The sequence below is a fragment of the Semicossyphus pulcher genome, unplaced genomic scaffold (genome assembly GCF_022749685.1).
Source record: "Semicossyphus pulcher isolate SPU_LCO1_2020_fin unplaced genomic scaffold, fSemPul1.0.p SCAF_15, whole genome shotgun sequence".
Lineage (NCBI taxonomy): Eukaryota > Metazoa > Chordata > Actinopteri > Labriformes > Labridae > Semicossyphus > Semicossyphus pulcher.
In genome coordinates, this window is record NW_027211659.1 from 4720630 (window position 1) to 4736642 (window position 16013).

The 16013-nt window shown below is 41.5% G+C and overlaps 1 protein-coding gene across 1 annotated transcript; it reads left to right on the top strand.

Moving 5' to 3' along the window:
• The first annotated feature begins 105 nt into the window (after positions 1–105).
• hspbap1 (hspb associated protein 1) lies at positions 106–15712 on the top strand. Its single transcript, XM_069663673.1, has 7 exons — positions 106–298; positions 1272–1456; positions 4147–4283; positions 7487–7658; positions 11954–12037; positions 12367–12477; positions 14713–15712. Exons 1-7 carry the CDS (start codon positions 106–108, stop codon positions 15238–15240), a joined length of 1410 nt encoding a protein of 469 aa, XP_069519774.1. The 3' UTR covers positions 15241–15712.
• Positions 15713–16013: the final 301 nt, after the last annotated feature.

The window sequence follows — 16013 nt, forward strand, 5'->3', positions numbered from 1 at the left end:
GTCTGTGAATGGCTTGTTATGTAACACCACAATTACAAATGACATTTGTTAATTAACTAGTCTATATCTTCTGCTGAAACCCACTTTCAGTGTTTAATCCAGGCCATGGCTGCACCTGACTTTAAACCCTTCAGCCCAGGGGAGTCCCAGAGGATTTTGCATCACCTGCAGCAGCCTGCAGTCTTCATGAAAATGACCTGTGGCTGGCCTGTTCTCGATTGGACTGCTGAGCACCTGTCTCGCTGTCTCGGTGACAAACTCGTCCGATTCAGACTTGGGAGAAAAGATGAGACAAAAAGTAAGAACATAAGAATAATCCAGACTGATCTGGGTTTGAATAAGTCCGTTCTCATTATTCACTTTTATTGAATATGCAGAATGATTTCAGACTTATCTGACCCCAATAGATGCAATTTGGGGAACAAACACTAGAATCCATAAATTAATCTTTTCCTTTGGTGTTTTTCTGCCATTGCTCTTTGAAAATTCACTTTTTGATATGTTGGTACAGGAAATGTTTCCACAAACAAAAAGCATTGAGGAGTTTATCTTTTAACTACTTTATAAATTATCCACTCCACTGCACGACATTAATTCAAAATGTGCTGGCATAACCACATTCCTATAGGCATCAATTTCAACAAGCTTGATTAATAAGCTTTCTTGTTATTGGTTTCCTAATCACACCAATGCACAGATTTCATATTTCTTGAAATTTGCAGTAAGCACATAATCATTTCTTTCAGTCTTCTGGAGTACAATGTCTAACATGAAATAATTCCAAGATTGGACTATAGTTAGAAGGACTTGGTTTAAAGTGTCACATAAGGAATAAAAAATAATACTGGGGTGTCTGGTATATTTTGCACTCCATGTGGCTCTACAGCAGCTGCAATAATGACTCCCTCTGTGATGAATAACTGAGCGTGTCCTCTGATAAAAGCTAGCTAATTTGATTTCTAAATCATCTTCTCAGCTGCAAGAGCCGACAGGAGGGCATTGCTCATGATGGATTATGAATGGCATCACTCAACCGCAGACACACTTTGTTTACTGAAACAAAAGCGAGTAAATCACTACAACAGTGATTTATTTTTCCCATAAAAGTGGTTAAAACTAAATTTCATGCCTCTGTGACGACGCATAGTAGTCAATCTGGTTGCATTTCTTTTAACTTAGAGGAGCTGAATAGTTTTTCTGAAACTTTATCAAATATTTACGGTGATTACTCTCTTCCTGTGCTTTTTTTTCTTGCCATGTTCTCCCCGTAGCACCTCTGTTTGAAACCCAGTGTTCCTATGTGGAGGCCACACTGAAGCACTTTCTCAGATGGACCCGAGGCCACGCTGGGACAGATGTTGGGCCTTTTTCTGAATACGCCAACTCAGAGTACTGGGCCTATGCTGACTACAAATACATCGCCGTGTTGTTTCAAGATCAGCCTTCCATGTTTGAGGTAATGAGCCTCCCGCATACACTATGTTAGATTTTTGTATATCTTTTATAACACTTCCTGGTCCAGCAGAAATATTAATACAAGCCTAAAAGTATGAGAACATGTGACCCTTAAACAGATGTGCTCTGATTACGCCAGCATTAGTGACGCCGGTCTGGCTGACAGTGAAATTCCAGTTAATACCAAAAGTGTTGAATGGGATTGATTTCATTGCTCTGTGCTGGCCAGTCTGGTTCTTTCACAGATTTCTTTGTGTGCCTGGCTTTGTTTGTAGGAATAGAAAGGAGCTTTCCCTAAAGTGTTATGTCCAATAATTAGTAAGAACTTCCTACGAAACAAAAGCGTATTGCATTAAGTTTTCCCTGAATTGCATTAAGATCTTTCCTGAAATATAATAAAGCAGCCCCAAGTCACCTTGAAAAACAGAACAAAAGCAAAAAGGTGCTTTAAGGACACTGGAGTCACTGTGGCAGTGAATCGTATCACGTTATCGTTTTCCTTATACCTATAATCTGGATCTATTATTTTGTACTGTATTGGAAAAATGGAACATTTGGAAAACAGGCCTACAATTAAGACTAACTGACCAAGTTTCAATCTCTGCATTAACCAGTGTAGTCAGACTGTCTCAGAGCATCAAGGTAGATTTAACAAGAAGGGGTAAACAACAAATGTGCCATCATCCCCAATTAGTATTGAGCTCATAGACTGTATAAATCATAAGAAGTTAACGTCACAACTAGGGGTCTAGTAACTTAAAGTCGAGCTGAAGCGGCATTTCGAGAGTATCTAGCTTCCGTATCGTGACGTATTTCCGAGTGAAACAGGACGTGCAGGCGGGACATATCATTAGAGGGATTTGATTTGATCGCTGAGAAGTGGGCGTAGACAGACGTTCTCCACTGCGCAGTAGCTAGCTAACTGACCGAGCGTTCTTGGTGCTCTGTGGCTAAATGTTGCAGATTGATTGACAGGTGGATGTCATGATATTATTGGTTGAAATTGTTTGGTACTAGCTTACGTAAGCACACGTGATATTTTGTTTTTACAGGAAGAAAAGATTATCGGATTTTGATATAAGAATACGAAGACATGGATTGTCCTATATTGTCAAATAGATGCACAATATTACCGGGGATCTGGTCTAAAATGGTCAAAATGAATGATTAAAATTTTTCATTTTACCTCTACTTTAAACCAGCATTAGGAACTAGGGGTTTGGGAAGTGAAGTCCTTTATTTCCTCTGGCCACCAAGTGACCAAGTGTCTAGTAGTCTTGGAGAAAATGACTTGATTTCTTACCTCAGTAAACATTTTCCTCATGAGTTTATGGACTCGATTTCCTTAATCAGACCTTCTATAATACAGCATAATGTTTTTTTAGGGGGTTACCTTGTGATTGACTTGTTGCTAGAGATGACAAAGCAATGCGTATCCATCCTTCCATCCTAACATGGTCACTTCTGAGCTGACTCGAAAACCAGCAAGCCAGAATGTCAAACACAAGGCTTCTTAATGCTACTCCAGAAACCAGCAGGCGACGTCACGGTCGCTGGTTTCGCTACGTTTTTTTTACTCCATGATAAAGCTTGAAGTAAGAGCATGTTTTGCGTAGATCATTGACAACCCAGGTTCAGACATGTTGCCAAATTAACACTTACGAAAAAGGAACAAGTAACAATTTTGAAGACTGCTAATAGAAGTGTTTACATTTCATAAATGCTGCATGATGTGTATTTGTTTCAGTACTTTTAACTCGTATACACAAACACATCCAGCTCTGTATGACTTGATTTTCATTTGACACGGACAAAACATGCAGTCAGCTGAATGTTGTAAAAAATAAATTGTCCTTATGATGACCCTAAACACATTTAGAGGCTGTTTTCTTCAAGTTTAATTTAAAAAATAGAATTAATTCATTATAACCTTCTTATCAAGTTGTTAGAGCTTTAGCTTATCAATCAATTACACATTAAATTAAACAAATATGAATTGAAAGAGGCAAAATGTTCCTCTTTAGTCTCATTTAAAAGACTAATTTATATTCATATTTTTTCCCATGTTTGGATGTTTTCATTAAAAATGTTGAGCTTCATGTCCATTACTTCTTAATATTAGCTGCTATTCTTGTCCTCCGGTAGGTAAAGACATAAAGTGCCATCCCTTTCAAGCCCCAGCTACCTATTCATTAAATTTTTATCTCCGTGATACATTTTTATTTGGCATCCACCTGCAATTATTAGCCGCTGACATTCATGCCTTTGAGACAGGCAGTCACAGGCTTTTTACAGGATAAATGGTGCTGGGAATAAAGGCTGCCTCAAGGCTACATTGACCAGTCTGTCATTTACAGCTGCCTGCGTATATGGTAATGACTTTATTATTCAGGATGCCGGTGTGACTGCTACACCTTTGTGCTCTGACAGCACGTGATTGACAGACCAGTTTTCCTTGAAAGATGACAAATACTGTCGCTGGATTTTCATACACAAAGACCTTCATTGGTCACCTGTAATAGGCCCTGTCAAAGCAGCTGATGAGGTAGGGGTGCTTCTGTGAGTTGTGACAGCTGTTAGGAGTGACTCATGTCTGCATGTCATGTCATTTACACGGACAAAAACTAGAGACTTTTAATTAGAAAATCAAATTGACAATCATCATTTGAATTTTGCGTGATTGTGTTGCAGGACGTGAGGTGGTCTGAGTTTGGTTATGACGGACGTAATGGGAGAGAGAGCACCTTGTGGATCGGCACAGAAGGGGCCAACACACCATGTCACTTGGACTCGTACGGCTGTAACCTGGTGCTGCAGGTACAAGGAAGGTAAGAAGGATTAAAGCATGTGTCTGCTCATTGGTATGCTCGAAAAAGATCACTTTAACAAGAAAGCTATTTTGTTTATATTCTGTATATTAGATTAAAGGAAACACAGGTAATTTGTGTAATTAACAAGCTTCAGCTTCAGTCTACACTTTTGATGTCACAAATTTTTATTTCATCAATCAATTTATTTTATTGTGACTTTTATTAAAACTAGGGATGCACGATATTGGATATTTTGCCGATATCCGATATGCCGATATTTTACAACTCATTGAGCCAATTACCGATACCGATACCGATACCGATATTTTTTTCCCCCACACCTAATTGCAGAGATCATCAACTCTCTTCTGTATTGGAATTAGCGTACAGTATAATGGTGATACTCTTATCACATTTGTTACAGCGGTCCGGGTGACGGGTCTTGAGATGGTTCATCAAGTTTGTAGTGTTGAAAGACTTTGCCTTGGCTCCTCCTCGCATCACCGAAGCTGAGCAGTCATTGCAAATAGCAGCTTTGCGATCTATTTCGGACACTTTGAAAAACTTCCACACCGCGGACATTTTGGCTTCTAACTCTCTCATGCTGCAGGTAGACACATGTGACCTGCTGCGCCGTGCAGGTCTTCTTCGCGCCAGGGAAATTGCGCTGAGGTCGGGCATTTAATCGAGTATGCAGCAGCCCATTATTTTATCCGTTAATTATATCGGGGGATATCGGCGTGTTGGCCGATATCCGATAGTTAATTTTTAAGCCAATATCGGCCGATACCAATATAGCCGATAATATCGTGCATCCCTAATTAACTTAGGTGTAGACGGCTGGCTCAAATAGCATTTGCCAAGTAATATTTACTATTTATAAAACTACATTTCTCTATACTTATAAGTCAGCAAAAAGTTATACTTATCCCAACAATAAAGGTCTTTTTTATAATGCATTTTTATTGGAATTAGACAATTGTCAGATAAACAATATAAATCTGTATTCCAAATTGTTTTTGGTGTGCTTTGTGGAGAGCATTTCCTCTATAACAGAATACGTCTAAGAGCTATAAGTAAAGCAAAGGTCATTACTGATTTTTCTGCTCCTATTCAAGCCTTTACATCGCGACCTTTAGGCTTTTTGTCTTGATAAGCCTGCGGTTTCAAACAGCCTGTCTGTAAGTTCTGTTTATAAATAACAAAAACATGTCCTATTTCAGTTCGGACATAAAGATTACCCTCATACCTCTGAGTTCACTGCACCTCTCAAACTTAACCTAATGATTATTTTGACTGATAAATAAGACCAACAGCTGAACTGTAGGACATTTAAAAAATGAATTTCACAGAACTTAAAATAAAGCATCCCTTAGTTTTTTGCTTCATGGCTTCAAGTCGCAACAAAGGCAGAAATCAAAACTTAAGGCGTTACGATTTGCAATCAATGCTGTAAATTTAAGAACGAACTAGCTACATATTTACACGTGATCTGAGAGTGCTCGATGGTGCATCCACTTTGGTGTAAGGTTTTGGAGATATTGGGAAGTTGGCTTGGTGCCCCTTTGCCCGTACATCCATTGCTTTGTCGCCGTGGTGACAGGACAATGGTACCTAATAGAACTAACAATAAATTCAGTGTTTTTAAAGTGGGGCTAAATACAGCTGTAAGACTCGTACTGCGAAACTGGAAGAAATCTAGTTGTCCGACTGCAAAGGAATGGACTGATGAAATGTGTAATAAGATCTAGTTTTGTTCCGTGCACTGCGGTGCCAGCCCCGATACTAGTTTTGAGAATAGAAGTAAGACTCACTGTTTGCATATGAGTTTAACAAGAGTTTAGTAAGAATGCTGAGAAAGCTTTTAAATCTTTTCCCAGATTTCTCGCTGTGACCTCATTTCTCACAGTAATATGTTCAACTTTGCAGGCCTGAATTTTCTTTATATAAGTTCTTTCCAACAACCCAAAATGTTCTTTTACTAAAAAAACAAAGCACACTTTGGTTTTACATTTTGGGGAGCAGGAGAAAAAGCATAGAGCGACTGAATGTGGCTCTTTTCCTGTCATACCTGTGATAATGGGTTTGTTCATTTTGTGTAGAGGAGTTGTTACCAAGCTTAAAGAAGGTTCAGGATTTCACACATCTGCTGGTGGGAGAAGGTTTCTGACCGTTAACCACTGAGCTCTTCGGCAACACAAAATGTGCAGGGTAGCATAACCGCTTACACAGACTGTGATCTGTCCTCTGCCCTCTGAAAGAAAGTTAATTTGTGGCAGAGCTCAACCAGAGGCGGAGGGAAATGGAGACGGAGTGCGAGGCGCTGCATGGGGCACAATGAGTCAGAGAAAAAAAAAGAAAAGGTCTCTTTGAATCTTATCTCACGCTGCTGTTCTCCCACACAGCAACAGTTTTATCTCACTCTTTGTAATTGGGTCCCAGACTCTTTTATATGGTATTGATCTCAAATGAAATGAAATTCAGCTGCTGCCACCGACCCATGAAGGTACAACCGTGCCGATTGATATGATGATATTAGTGACAATGCTGGGTCAGATTGACAGAAAGCAATAAAGGCAATAATGAGTGATTTGCCAGATAAAGAAAATACTAAAGATACTTAAGTGACCAAAAATGATGTCATGAGGAGGTGGCTAAAAAAACAGCTCAGGTAAAAGGCTACCTGCTGGGCATTGCTGCCTGTCGCATCTCCGAGGGTGCCATTAGTTCTGCATCTAATAGCTCGCTCCTAAATGTGTTTTCTTTCTATTTCTGGCTAACGAGATCATTAACTAAGAAGTAATTTCTAACAACAATCTTTGCCTGTTTTTTCAGTCTTAAAGGGATAGTTCGGTTTGGTTGAAGTGGGGTTGTATGAGATACTTATCAATAGTAAGTGTACTACCTACAGTGGATGCTGGTCAGCGCTGAGAAATCGGCCGGAGTGCCGGCACGGAAGCTAGGCTATGTGCCGCTGCGTAAAGGACGTCTCACCTAAAAATCAATAGTGGTATCGATTGTACGCTATATTTTAATAATTCACCGCGGTTCACTCTTCAGTAAGAACCCGTCTTTATCGTCTTTATTTGGCACTACTTTGTGTGAACCGCAACACATACGTGTTACTACACCTGCAGCCTACGGTGTCGGATCAACTTCAAACAAACCGAACTATCCCTCCACGTGGTAATCCTTGTAACTGTGATGTTTCCTGTTCTTAGGAAGCGATGGCACCTCTTTCCTCCAGAGGACACCGTTCACCTCTACCCCACCAGGATCCCCTATGAGGAGTCCAGTGTCTTCAGCCAGGTGGACGTTCTCCATCCGGACCTGAAGAGCTTTCCTGCTTTTCAGGGAGCCAGAGCCCACATCGTCACTCTGCAGCCAGGGCAGGTCAGGATTTTGTGATACAAAACTTTTATAATGCCGCCTAAAGGTTACGTATTTCTTGGCTTTGACAGCCAGAGGGTACAGTTATATTAAGACCATGACTCTGAGGTGTAAACTGCGGCCAGAAAATGTGGACATACTAATCTTAAAGAAACGGCAGAGCTGAGAAAGATGGCGCATCTGTAACAAATATTACAGGTTTAAGCAACACTTTTTATTTTTGTTTTTGTTTAGATTTTTTTTGTTGCTTTATTTGATAGGACAGCTGAAGAGAGACAGGAAATATGAACGGTAGAGATTGGGGGTTGATATGCACCAAATGATCGGCAGACCGGGGGTTGATCCTGCGATCAGTGCGACTGTAGCCTCTATACATGGGGCACCTGCTACACCAATAAACCTAAACCAGCGCATGGGTTTATGCTATACTTATTATGGCCAGCATGCCGTGTAGTATGCCTTATTAAATTATAGGCTGGCTCCAGAGAGTTACAGCTGGAGTGCGCCCGGAAACTTGAAACAGGCACGCACAGTGACCACGAGAGAAAAGAATAGAGATCAGCGACCAATTCAGCTGTTATTTCCGTGTGTGTGTCCTTTAGATCTGCAGGTCATTTTCTTTATGTTAGCATGTCATATAATCCTGTGTTGTGTAGCAAGACATGTCCAAGTAACTGCACGTTCCCCTCCAATACCTTCATGTAGCTCATACCTCGGTATTATGGCAAGAAGGTATTACGGTATGAAATAATGTCCTCTTTCTCTACAAAGGCATCAAAGGCCAAAAATAATCATCTTTAAAATCAAGCTAACAGGGACCAACACCATTTTCAACATAATTTAAACAGATAACGTTTTAAGTGGGAGCTTGGCATCCTGTGCAACACCTAAGAAATAATCAAATTGAAACGTGGCTTTATCTAAGTCTTCAATCATTTGTTCTCGGTCACACTTGGTAAAAGAATCTTGAGCTGATATACAGTATATCGTACCAAATATTGAGCAGGCTAAACAGTAATGTTAATCAAACATTGGGCCTCATGCGAGAAGCAATATACGAAGACATTTTCTCTTATTTTTGATCTTATCCACGATTTTTTCTTATCTTGTTCTTACCCATTGGTTTCCGGGATTCACCAGTGTCTTCTTATTTTTGCTCTTCTCTTATGTAAGAGAACATTTTACGATTGGTGGAGAGCACTCTTACCAAGATAAGAAGTTCACAAATTGTTTGTCCAATGCACTGCATTATTTTTTCTCTTATTTAAAGCACTTTGAATTGTCTTGTTGCTGAAATGTGCCATATAAATAAACTTGCCTTAAAGGAAAATTAAGATTGAAGAGCCTGTTGCTGCATGAGGCCCGATGTCAAACAAAGACACACCTAACAGTTTAAGTTGTAATAAACCAGTTTAGCTTTCTAGACACTTTAAAACCATCACAAGTGATTTACTGAAGTCTGATGTTGTGCAACACTAGCTCTAAAGTTATGTGATAAACTGCTCATAACGGGCAATAACTATAAAATACAGCTTTATTGTACCTTAAACTCTGAACATGTGAAAGAAGACTCAGCTGGACGAGATTTATTTGTCGTCTTGCCCTCAATAAAAGTGTGAGGCAAGGCGACGCTCATGACTTGTGTTCCAATTAAATCTGGCCTTCTCGGTTATAGTGCATCACAGTCAACAGACTGAAGGTTTTGTGCTGAGGGAAGTGGAAGGTTAAGTTGCATTAAAGTCACCTGCATCATCAAACTTGATGTCCTGTCAGGAGAAAAGGTGACGGGGTCAAGTCCGGGCCAGTAGATCATCTGACGGAGCAGTCGAGCTCTGCTCTGCTCTGAAGGCAGGTGATTGTGTAAAGGTGTGAGTGGGGCTTTTCATGTTGCCCCGATTTTCAGAAATACCCTCAGCTTTCTCTGAAGGAGTTTTCAGAATTTTGGCAAAAGACTTCCTGGAAGTTTTGTCCTACTTTGCCTTGTTTCACATTCCAGCTGCATTGTTTTGTTCCTCAGCAGTGAAAATGGTGACAAAGCAATTAGCCATCTGTCTCTTTTCCCTATCTGCCCGCGCCTGAGCTCCTGCGCCCTAAAAAAACACTCTTATCAGCAACACCAAAGCCAGCTGTCTGGGAACTCAGTGTGCAGGTCGGGTTCACAGCTGATACTTCAGGTGCTTATTTTATCTGCAGAAAAATGATGGTGGTTAAAGTGAAATGCCCTAATTCTTTTGTTTCCGTTGTATCACATGCAGCTTGTTACTAACCAAGGTGGGTTAAATAGGTCCTGGCCAGTTCTTGTGGATCCACTGGTCCAAGTGATGTTGAGCATTTCTGTTCATTCTGGACCGTTGGAAAAAGTGTTGGTGGAAAGAATCAAATCACAAGGAAAAAGATGAACTTGCTTTCAACCAGTGACTGTATATAAAGATGGACGATGCGTCTCCATCTGCTCTCATTGTACGAAATTGAATGGTAACTGGTACTTAAATAGCGCTTTTCTAGTCTTTGCGACCACTCAAAGCTGCTTTTACACTACATGTCCATTCATACACTGATGGCAGAGGCTGCTACGTAAAGTGCCCAACTGTCAATCAGATATCACATTCATACATACAGTGGCTATGCCACCGGGAGCAATTTGGGGTTCATTGTCTTGCCCAAGGACACTTCGACATGTAGCCTGAGGGAGCTGGGGATCGACCCTCCGACCTTCCGATTGAAAGACGACACTACCACTGAGCCACAGCCGCCCGAAATTGAAGTCAAAATACCGCCCGTGACGGTGCCATCTTGCAATGGTGACATCATTTGGAGCCAGAGCTGCGCCGTAGAGATCGGTGGGTGGAGCGGCCGTCGCCACTTCCGCTGACCAAAACACACGCACTTAAATTACAGGAAAAAAAGGCAAGGATCCCGCATGCAAAAATTAATACTTTGACATAAATCAGCGTGATAAGAACTAACTATAATTAACTATAACTATAATTACAGAAACCATGTTTGAGAAAAATGTGTTTGGCGTGTGTTTTGATTTTATAGTGTGACTCATGTCCCATCTGTTAACATGGAGGAGGCGGGGCTTATGACATATACTGCAGCCAGTCAGCAGGGGGCGATAGAGAGGGTTTGGCTTCTCTTTTAGGGAGCTGTCATGTCGTCCATCTTCTTATACAGTCTGTGCTTTCAACAGGTGTGGCTCAGAGGCAGAGCAGTTCATCAAGACTGAATTCTAAATTGATTGACGAGCAGGTTGCATAGCAGCCTCTGCAATTTGTGTGCGAATGTGTGTGTTGAAGGGTTAATGCATACATGTGACAGTTTTTACTGTTCGGAAGACTAGAAAAGCACTGAATAATTACAGTCCATTTCAGAGTATCTGAGAGTCTTCATGTGGTAGAATCAATTGACCCAGGTGATATTACATCACCTAAATCTGCTCCATAAGTCACACATTTAAAAGTGTATAAATGGGAGGCGTATCTCGACCCCTGTCTTAATTTAAAGCTGACCTTTGGTGTCAGATGTCAGTGACCTCCTTGATTCTTCTGCAGCTGCCAATATCTCCACATCAGAAGGGCTGTGTATCTGCAAGAATCTGGTGATATTATAATACAGATGTGATGATTCAATAAAATGCATTATATTGCAATATTAAAAGAGGAAGTGCATGTTTCACAAGTGTTTAAAATAAGTGTACGTGTAGTGTCACCCAGCAAAGTGTTTTTTGACTTCCTCTTTTGAAGCCTTAAGAGCATCTTGGCTGTTTTCCATCTTGGGAAGTGACCATATTTGGACCAATACAATAGATATATAACAAAACATTACATCACAATACTGTAGTTTATCAACCCCTACAAGTCTGTGACCTTGATCTTTTCCACTCACTGTTGTGGCTGGCCTAAATGCAGTAGAAAGCTTTAAGTGCACTCGTTTGGTTTCACCATGCACCTGGCAATACTTCAGCTGTTAACACAGAGGGGACAGCGCTGGTAAATCTCCTCCAGGATGGATCCACCCCTGCAAAGCCAATGAAAGAACCGATCATTCATCTTGTCTTGTCAGACCACCGGCCGTGAATGAATCAGGACCACTGAGGAGGCAGCGAATCGATAAAGCTCGCCCATTTTAATAGACTCACTTTATGAATGGATGAACCGCTGACAGCCTGTGGGGAGAAAGGTGTCTGCTGCCATCTAGTGGAGGATCAATCTTCCCTCAAGTTTTATCAAAGAGGCTCAGAGACAGAAAGTGAAGGGCTGAGTGATGTCTGAGGACTTTGTATCTTCTCTACTCAGGTGCTTTACGTCCCCAGACACTGGTGGCACTATGTGGAGTCGGTGGACCCCATCACTGTCAGCGTCAACTCCTGGATGGAATTGGTAAGCAGCCATTTTCTCCTGAGGAGCTTCTCCTCAAGTTGTCCTAGTGTTTAATACTCTGAGCAGACCCTGTAGTAAATAAATCCCAGTTTTTATGCTGTGTGTGTGTAAGTGTGTGTGTGCTGCATGAAAAGCTCCCCACAGCCAGACACATATTTATCCTAAGTGCAGATCCCTCTCCATCATTCCCTGCAAGGTCACCAACACAACTGTGCCTGCAGCACACCTCCAGGCCGTGTCTCTATCGCTCAGTGAAATTATCTCCGTATGCAGCACTCTTTCTTGTAATGCCAGACTGACTTATTTCTCGGCTCTCTGCTCCTGCACAGGAAGTGGATCACATGGCGAGAGTGAGTGAAGCTGTGACCAAGGCTGTTGTCTGTGCCGTGAAAGGCGCACCAAGTGATGACAACACTGACGACTGGCTCAACCCCACTGAGGTAGAAAAAGATCCTGATCTGAATTAGAGCTCTCTGAATGCTACGTGTTGCCTTAATTGGTGTAGCCCCACAACAACAAGAATATTAACAGGCTCCCGATTGTGTTTAACTTAATTATAATTGCATAACAGTAACAGCAGTGGTTCACTTTTTACTACACGGGTCTATCTATTCTGTCAAGGGGCAGCTTGAAGTAAATGAGACTAATTAAGTCACTGCTAATATCAATTACACTGAACAAAAATATAAACGCAACACTTTTGTTTTTGCTCCCATTTTTCATGAGCTGAACTCAAAGATCTAAGAGTTTTTCTATGTACACAAAAGGCCTATTTCTCTCAAATATTGTTCACACATTTGTCTAAATCTGTGTTAGTGAGCACTTCTCCTTCGCCGAGAGAATCCATCCGCCTCACAGGTGTGGCATATCAAGATGCTGATATGCCAATATCCAGCAGCTTCGCACAGCCATTGAAGAGGAGTGGACCAACATTCCACAGGCCACAATCAACAACCTGATTAACTCTAAGCGAAGGAGATGTGTTGCACTGCGTGAGGCAAATGGTGGTCACACCAGATACTGACTGGTTCTCTGACCCCCTTGGGCCCCCCAAATACAGCACATTTTAGAGTGGCCTTTTATTGTGTCCAGCCTAAGGCACACCTGTGCAATAATCATGCTGTCTAATCAGCATCTTGATGACAAAAACAAAAGTGTTGCGTTCATATTTTTGTTCAGTGTATTTTAAGTGCTGGTGGCCTAAATTGGATCTTGGATATTTTCCTCTATTGGCTTTCAGTTGACGATATGAATATAATCGTTATCTTCAAGATAATATTGATAAAACAATCTAATTTTTTTCTCTTCAATTTATATTTTTAGCCCAATTTTGATTATAAACTAACAAAATAAGGTGTCTTTTTTTGGATCATTGTTGTTTACATTTGACATGTCTTGATGTATCTCAATATCCTTATTAACAAGCTGATATAATTTTCCACCATATCGCATGATAGTCTCTGTTTCTTCACTGTCTTGTACATTGATTTTCAAATTGGGATTCCTTTTGCATTGGGATTGGGATGCATTGAGAAACCTTTTGAGTCCTTAATCTATGTCCTCATAACTGACTTACTACTGAAATATGGGCCACACATGTTTAAGTCAAGTAAATATCTATAATAAGTGTCATATGGGTGTAATTCCCCCTAATCTCACTAAGACAGAACCTCAGTCTCATTTCTGAAATAGGCATCACCAAATGTACTCGGGTCAGGTCCTCAGCTCCTCTGTGCCACAATATGCTGGAAAGTGTAACTGATTTTGTGCTTGAACATATCAAGACTTGGTGAGAGTCTTGTCTGCCTCTCGTCTGTGAACGATTTGTAACCTCAGTGCCGCCCACATCTTCTTTCTCCGTGCATCATTGCCGGACTGCTTGTGCCACTCAGAGGGTTTGTTTATCCCGCCCACAGGAGGTGATTGAAGCTGCTGTAGAGAAACACAGATGTTAGAAAGAGACTTAAGAGGAGAGGGAAAGAAGTTTTTACAATTTTCTATTTACATATTTATTTTCTGCCAAGCTATGTTGTACTGAAGTTAAAAGACCAGCTTTAAATATGGCAATACAAATCTGAATATTATACAGAGTGAAGAGAAAAATAATGTCTGTCCCCTCACTGTGATCTGACAGCTATGTGCTTTGTAGGCGTTCTGCAGGGCCAGTTTAGTAACATTAATTTCAGCTTATGAACATGTAAACACAGATATTATTAAAACTTCTTGGGCACCTGTTTAGCTCAGTTGGTAAGGTGCACAATCCATGTGCAGAGGCTGAAGTTCTCGCTGCAGCAACCCCGGTTCGACTCCAACCCTCTGTCTTGGTGCACGTCATCCCCACTCTCTTCCCAATATTTCCTGTCTCTCTTCAGCTGCCCTATCCAATAGGCAAATGGCCAGAGAAATGTGCTGTAAATAAGTAAAAGCTACAGGTACAGAGGGCCCCCAACATCTTAAATAACTCTTGAGTAATACCAGTTATTAAACAAGCTCCGAAGTCTCAGAGTGTAGAAAAATGTAGCTGTTGCAGCTGCCGCATTCCTCTCCCTCCCCACAACCATGAAAATATATTGTGATATAAATGCCTCCAGATGTCAGGTGACAAAATGGCTCTGGAGCTGGCAGCTGCTGTTTGGTGAACTCTCTGTAACAGCATGATTTTATTATTTCTGCAGGAAGGAGTCGGATCCCATAATGAGAACATGCAGTATTTGAACCTGGCGGTGAGAGCGCAGAGGAGCAGCAAGCACGCCGGGGACCCGGGGAACACACGTCCGGTCAAGCGGGACTCCAGAGGACAAATCAGGAATGACTGTGATCAAGAAGGGGAACCTGTGTCCTTCAAAGTCCCCTTTGGACCTCATCTGACCCCTGTGCGCTGTCAGCAAGAGTACTCGCCAAAAACAAGGGGGACAACCACACAAGACCGCAAGCCTTCCAGGAACTGCGACGTCAAATCTCAAGAGGACTGCGCTGCCAGATCAAACGCATTACAGAGAACAGGGCTCACATCTGCCGTCAGCCCAAGTAAAACTCAATGCAGACAGTGTGACAGTGCAGATGTACTGTCCCAGAACGCTGCAGAGGATTATGAGGAACCAGCACACACAATAACCACTAATGACCTGTTAGACTGCCTGGTGCATCCTGATGTCATTGCCTGTGTCACTAAGCTTTTACTGGAAAGGCACACAGGAAGTTAAAGGACGATTGCACCATATTCACCACATAATGAGCCCAAAGAAGAAGAAAAGGTTCTCATTCGACTTGTAGCTCCGGGCCTCAGGAGTGATTCACAATGCTTGATTTGGAAAGATCCAGAAGGCTGTCTTAGTGTTTCTACTCTGGATGTCTCACTGGAGTTTGCAGTGATAGCTGTGGAAAAAACCCTTAAAGATTTCTGCTGCAGAAATCACTCCTCCAAGCTACCACTAATGCTTTAGTGTTAGTGAGATGTGCAGCAAAGATTTCACCTTGCTTTTCTTTCTCCCCTCATCTGTCAGGCTGCTACCGGATGCGAGAAGCCACAACTAAAATGAATTGTAATGTGAGAAGTGATGCCATCGAGTGGCTCTAGCGTTTCCTTGTTTTGTTGCCGTGCGCAGACTAATCCTGTTTGGTTCTTTCCAGTCCAAGAAAAATGATCCCTTAAATCAATTTGGTATGCTAATAAACCACATAATTCAAGGTAATATTCCTGAGATGTGAACATTTATTCTCTGTGTAATGTTTTCCTGTCATCTACTAATGAAAACTGTCATTGAACAACCGCAGCAGGCTGATGGTAATGGTTTGGTGATGGATGAAAGCTGTGTGTAAGGAGCGATGAATGGAAATGTTTAAATACAGTCTGCCGCTCCCACATCCGGTCACAGAGGGTTGCATCAGGCTTTGCACCAACAATTTCTCTGCTTAAATTCGCGTCATGCTGTTTGTCTTTCATTGTAGAGACTGACTGACTGTTTTAAAGCGCCTG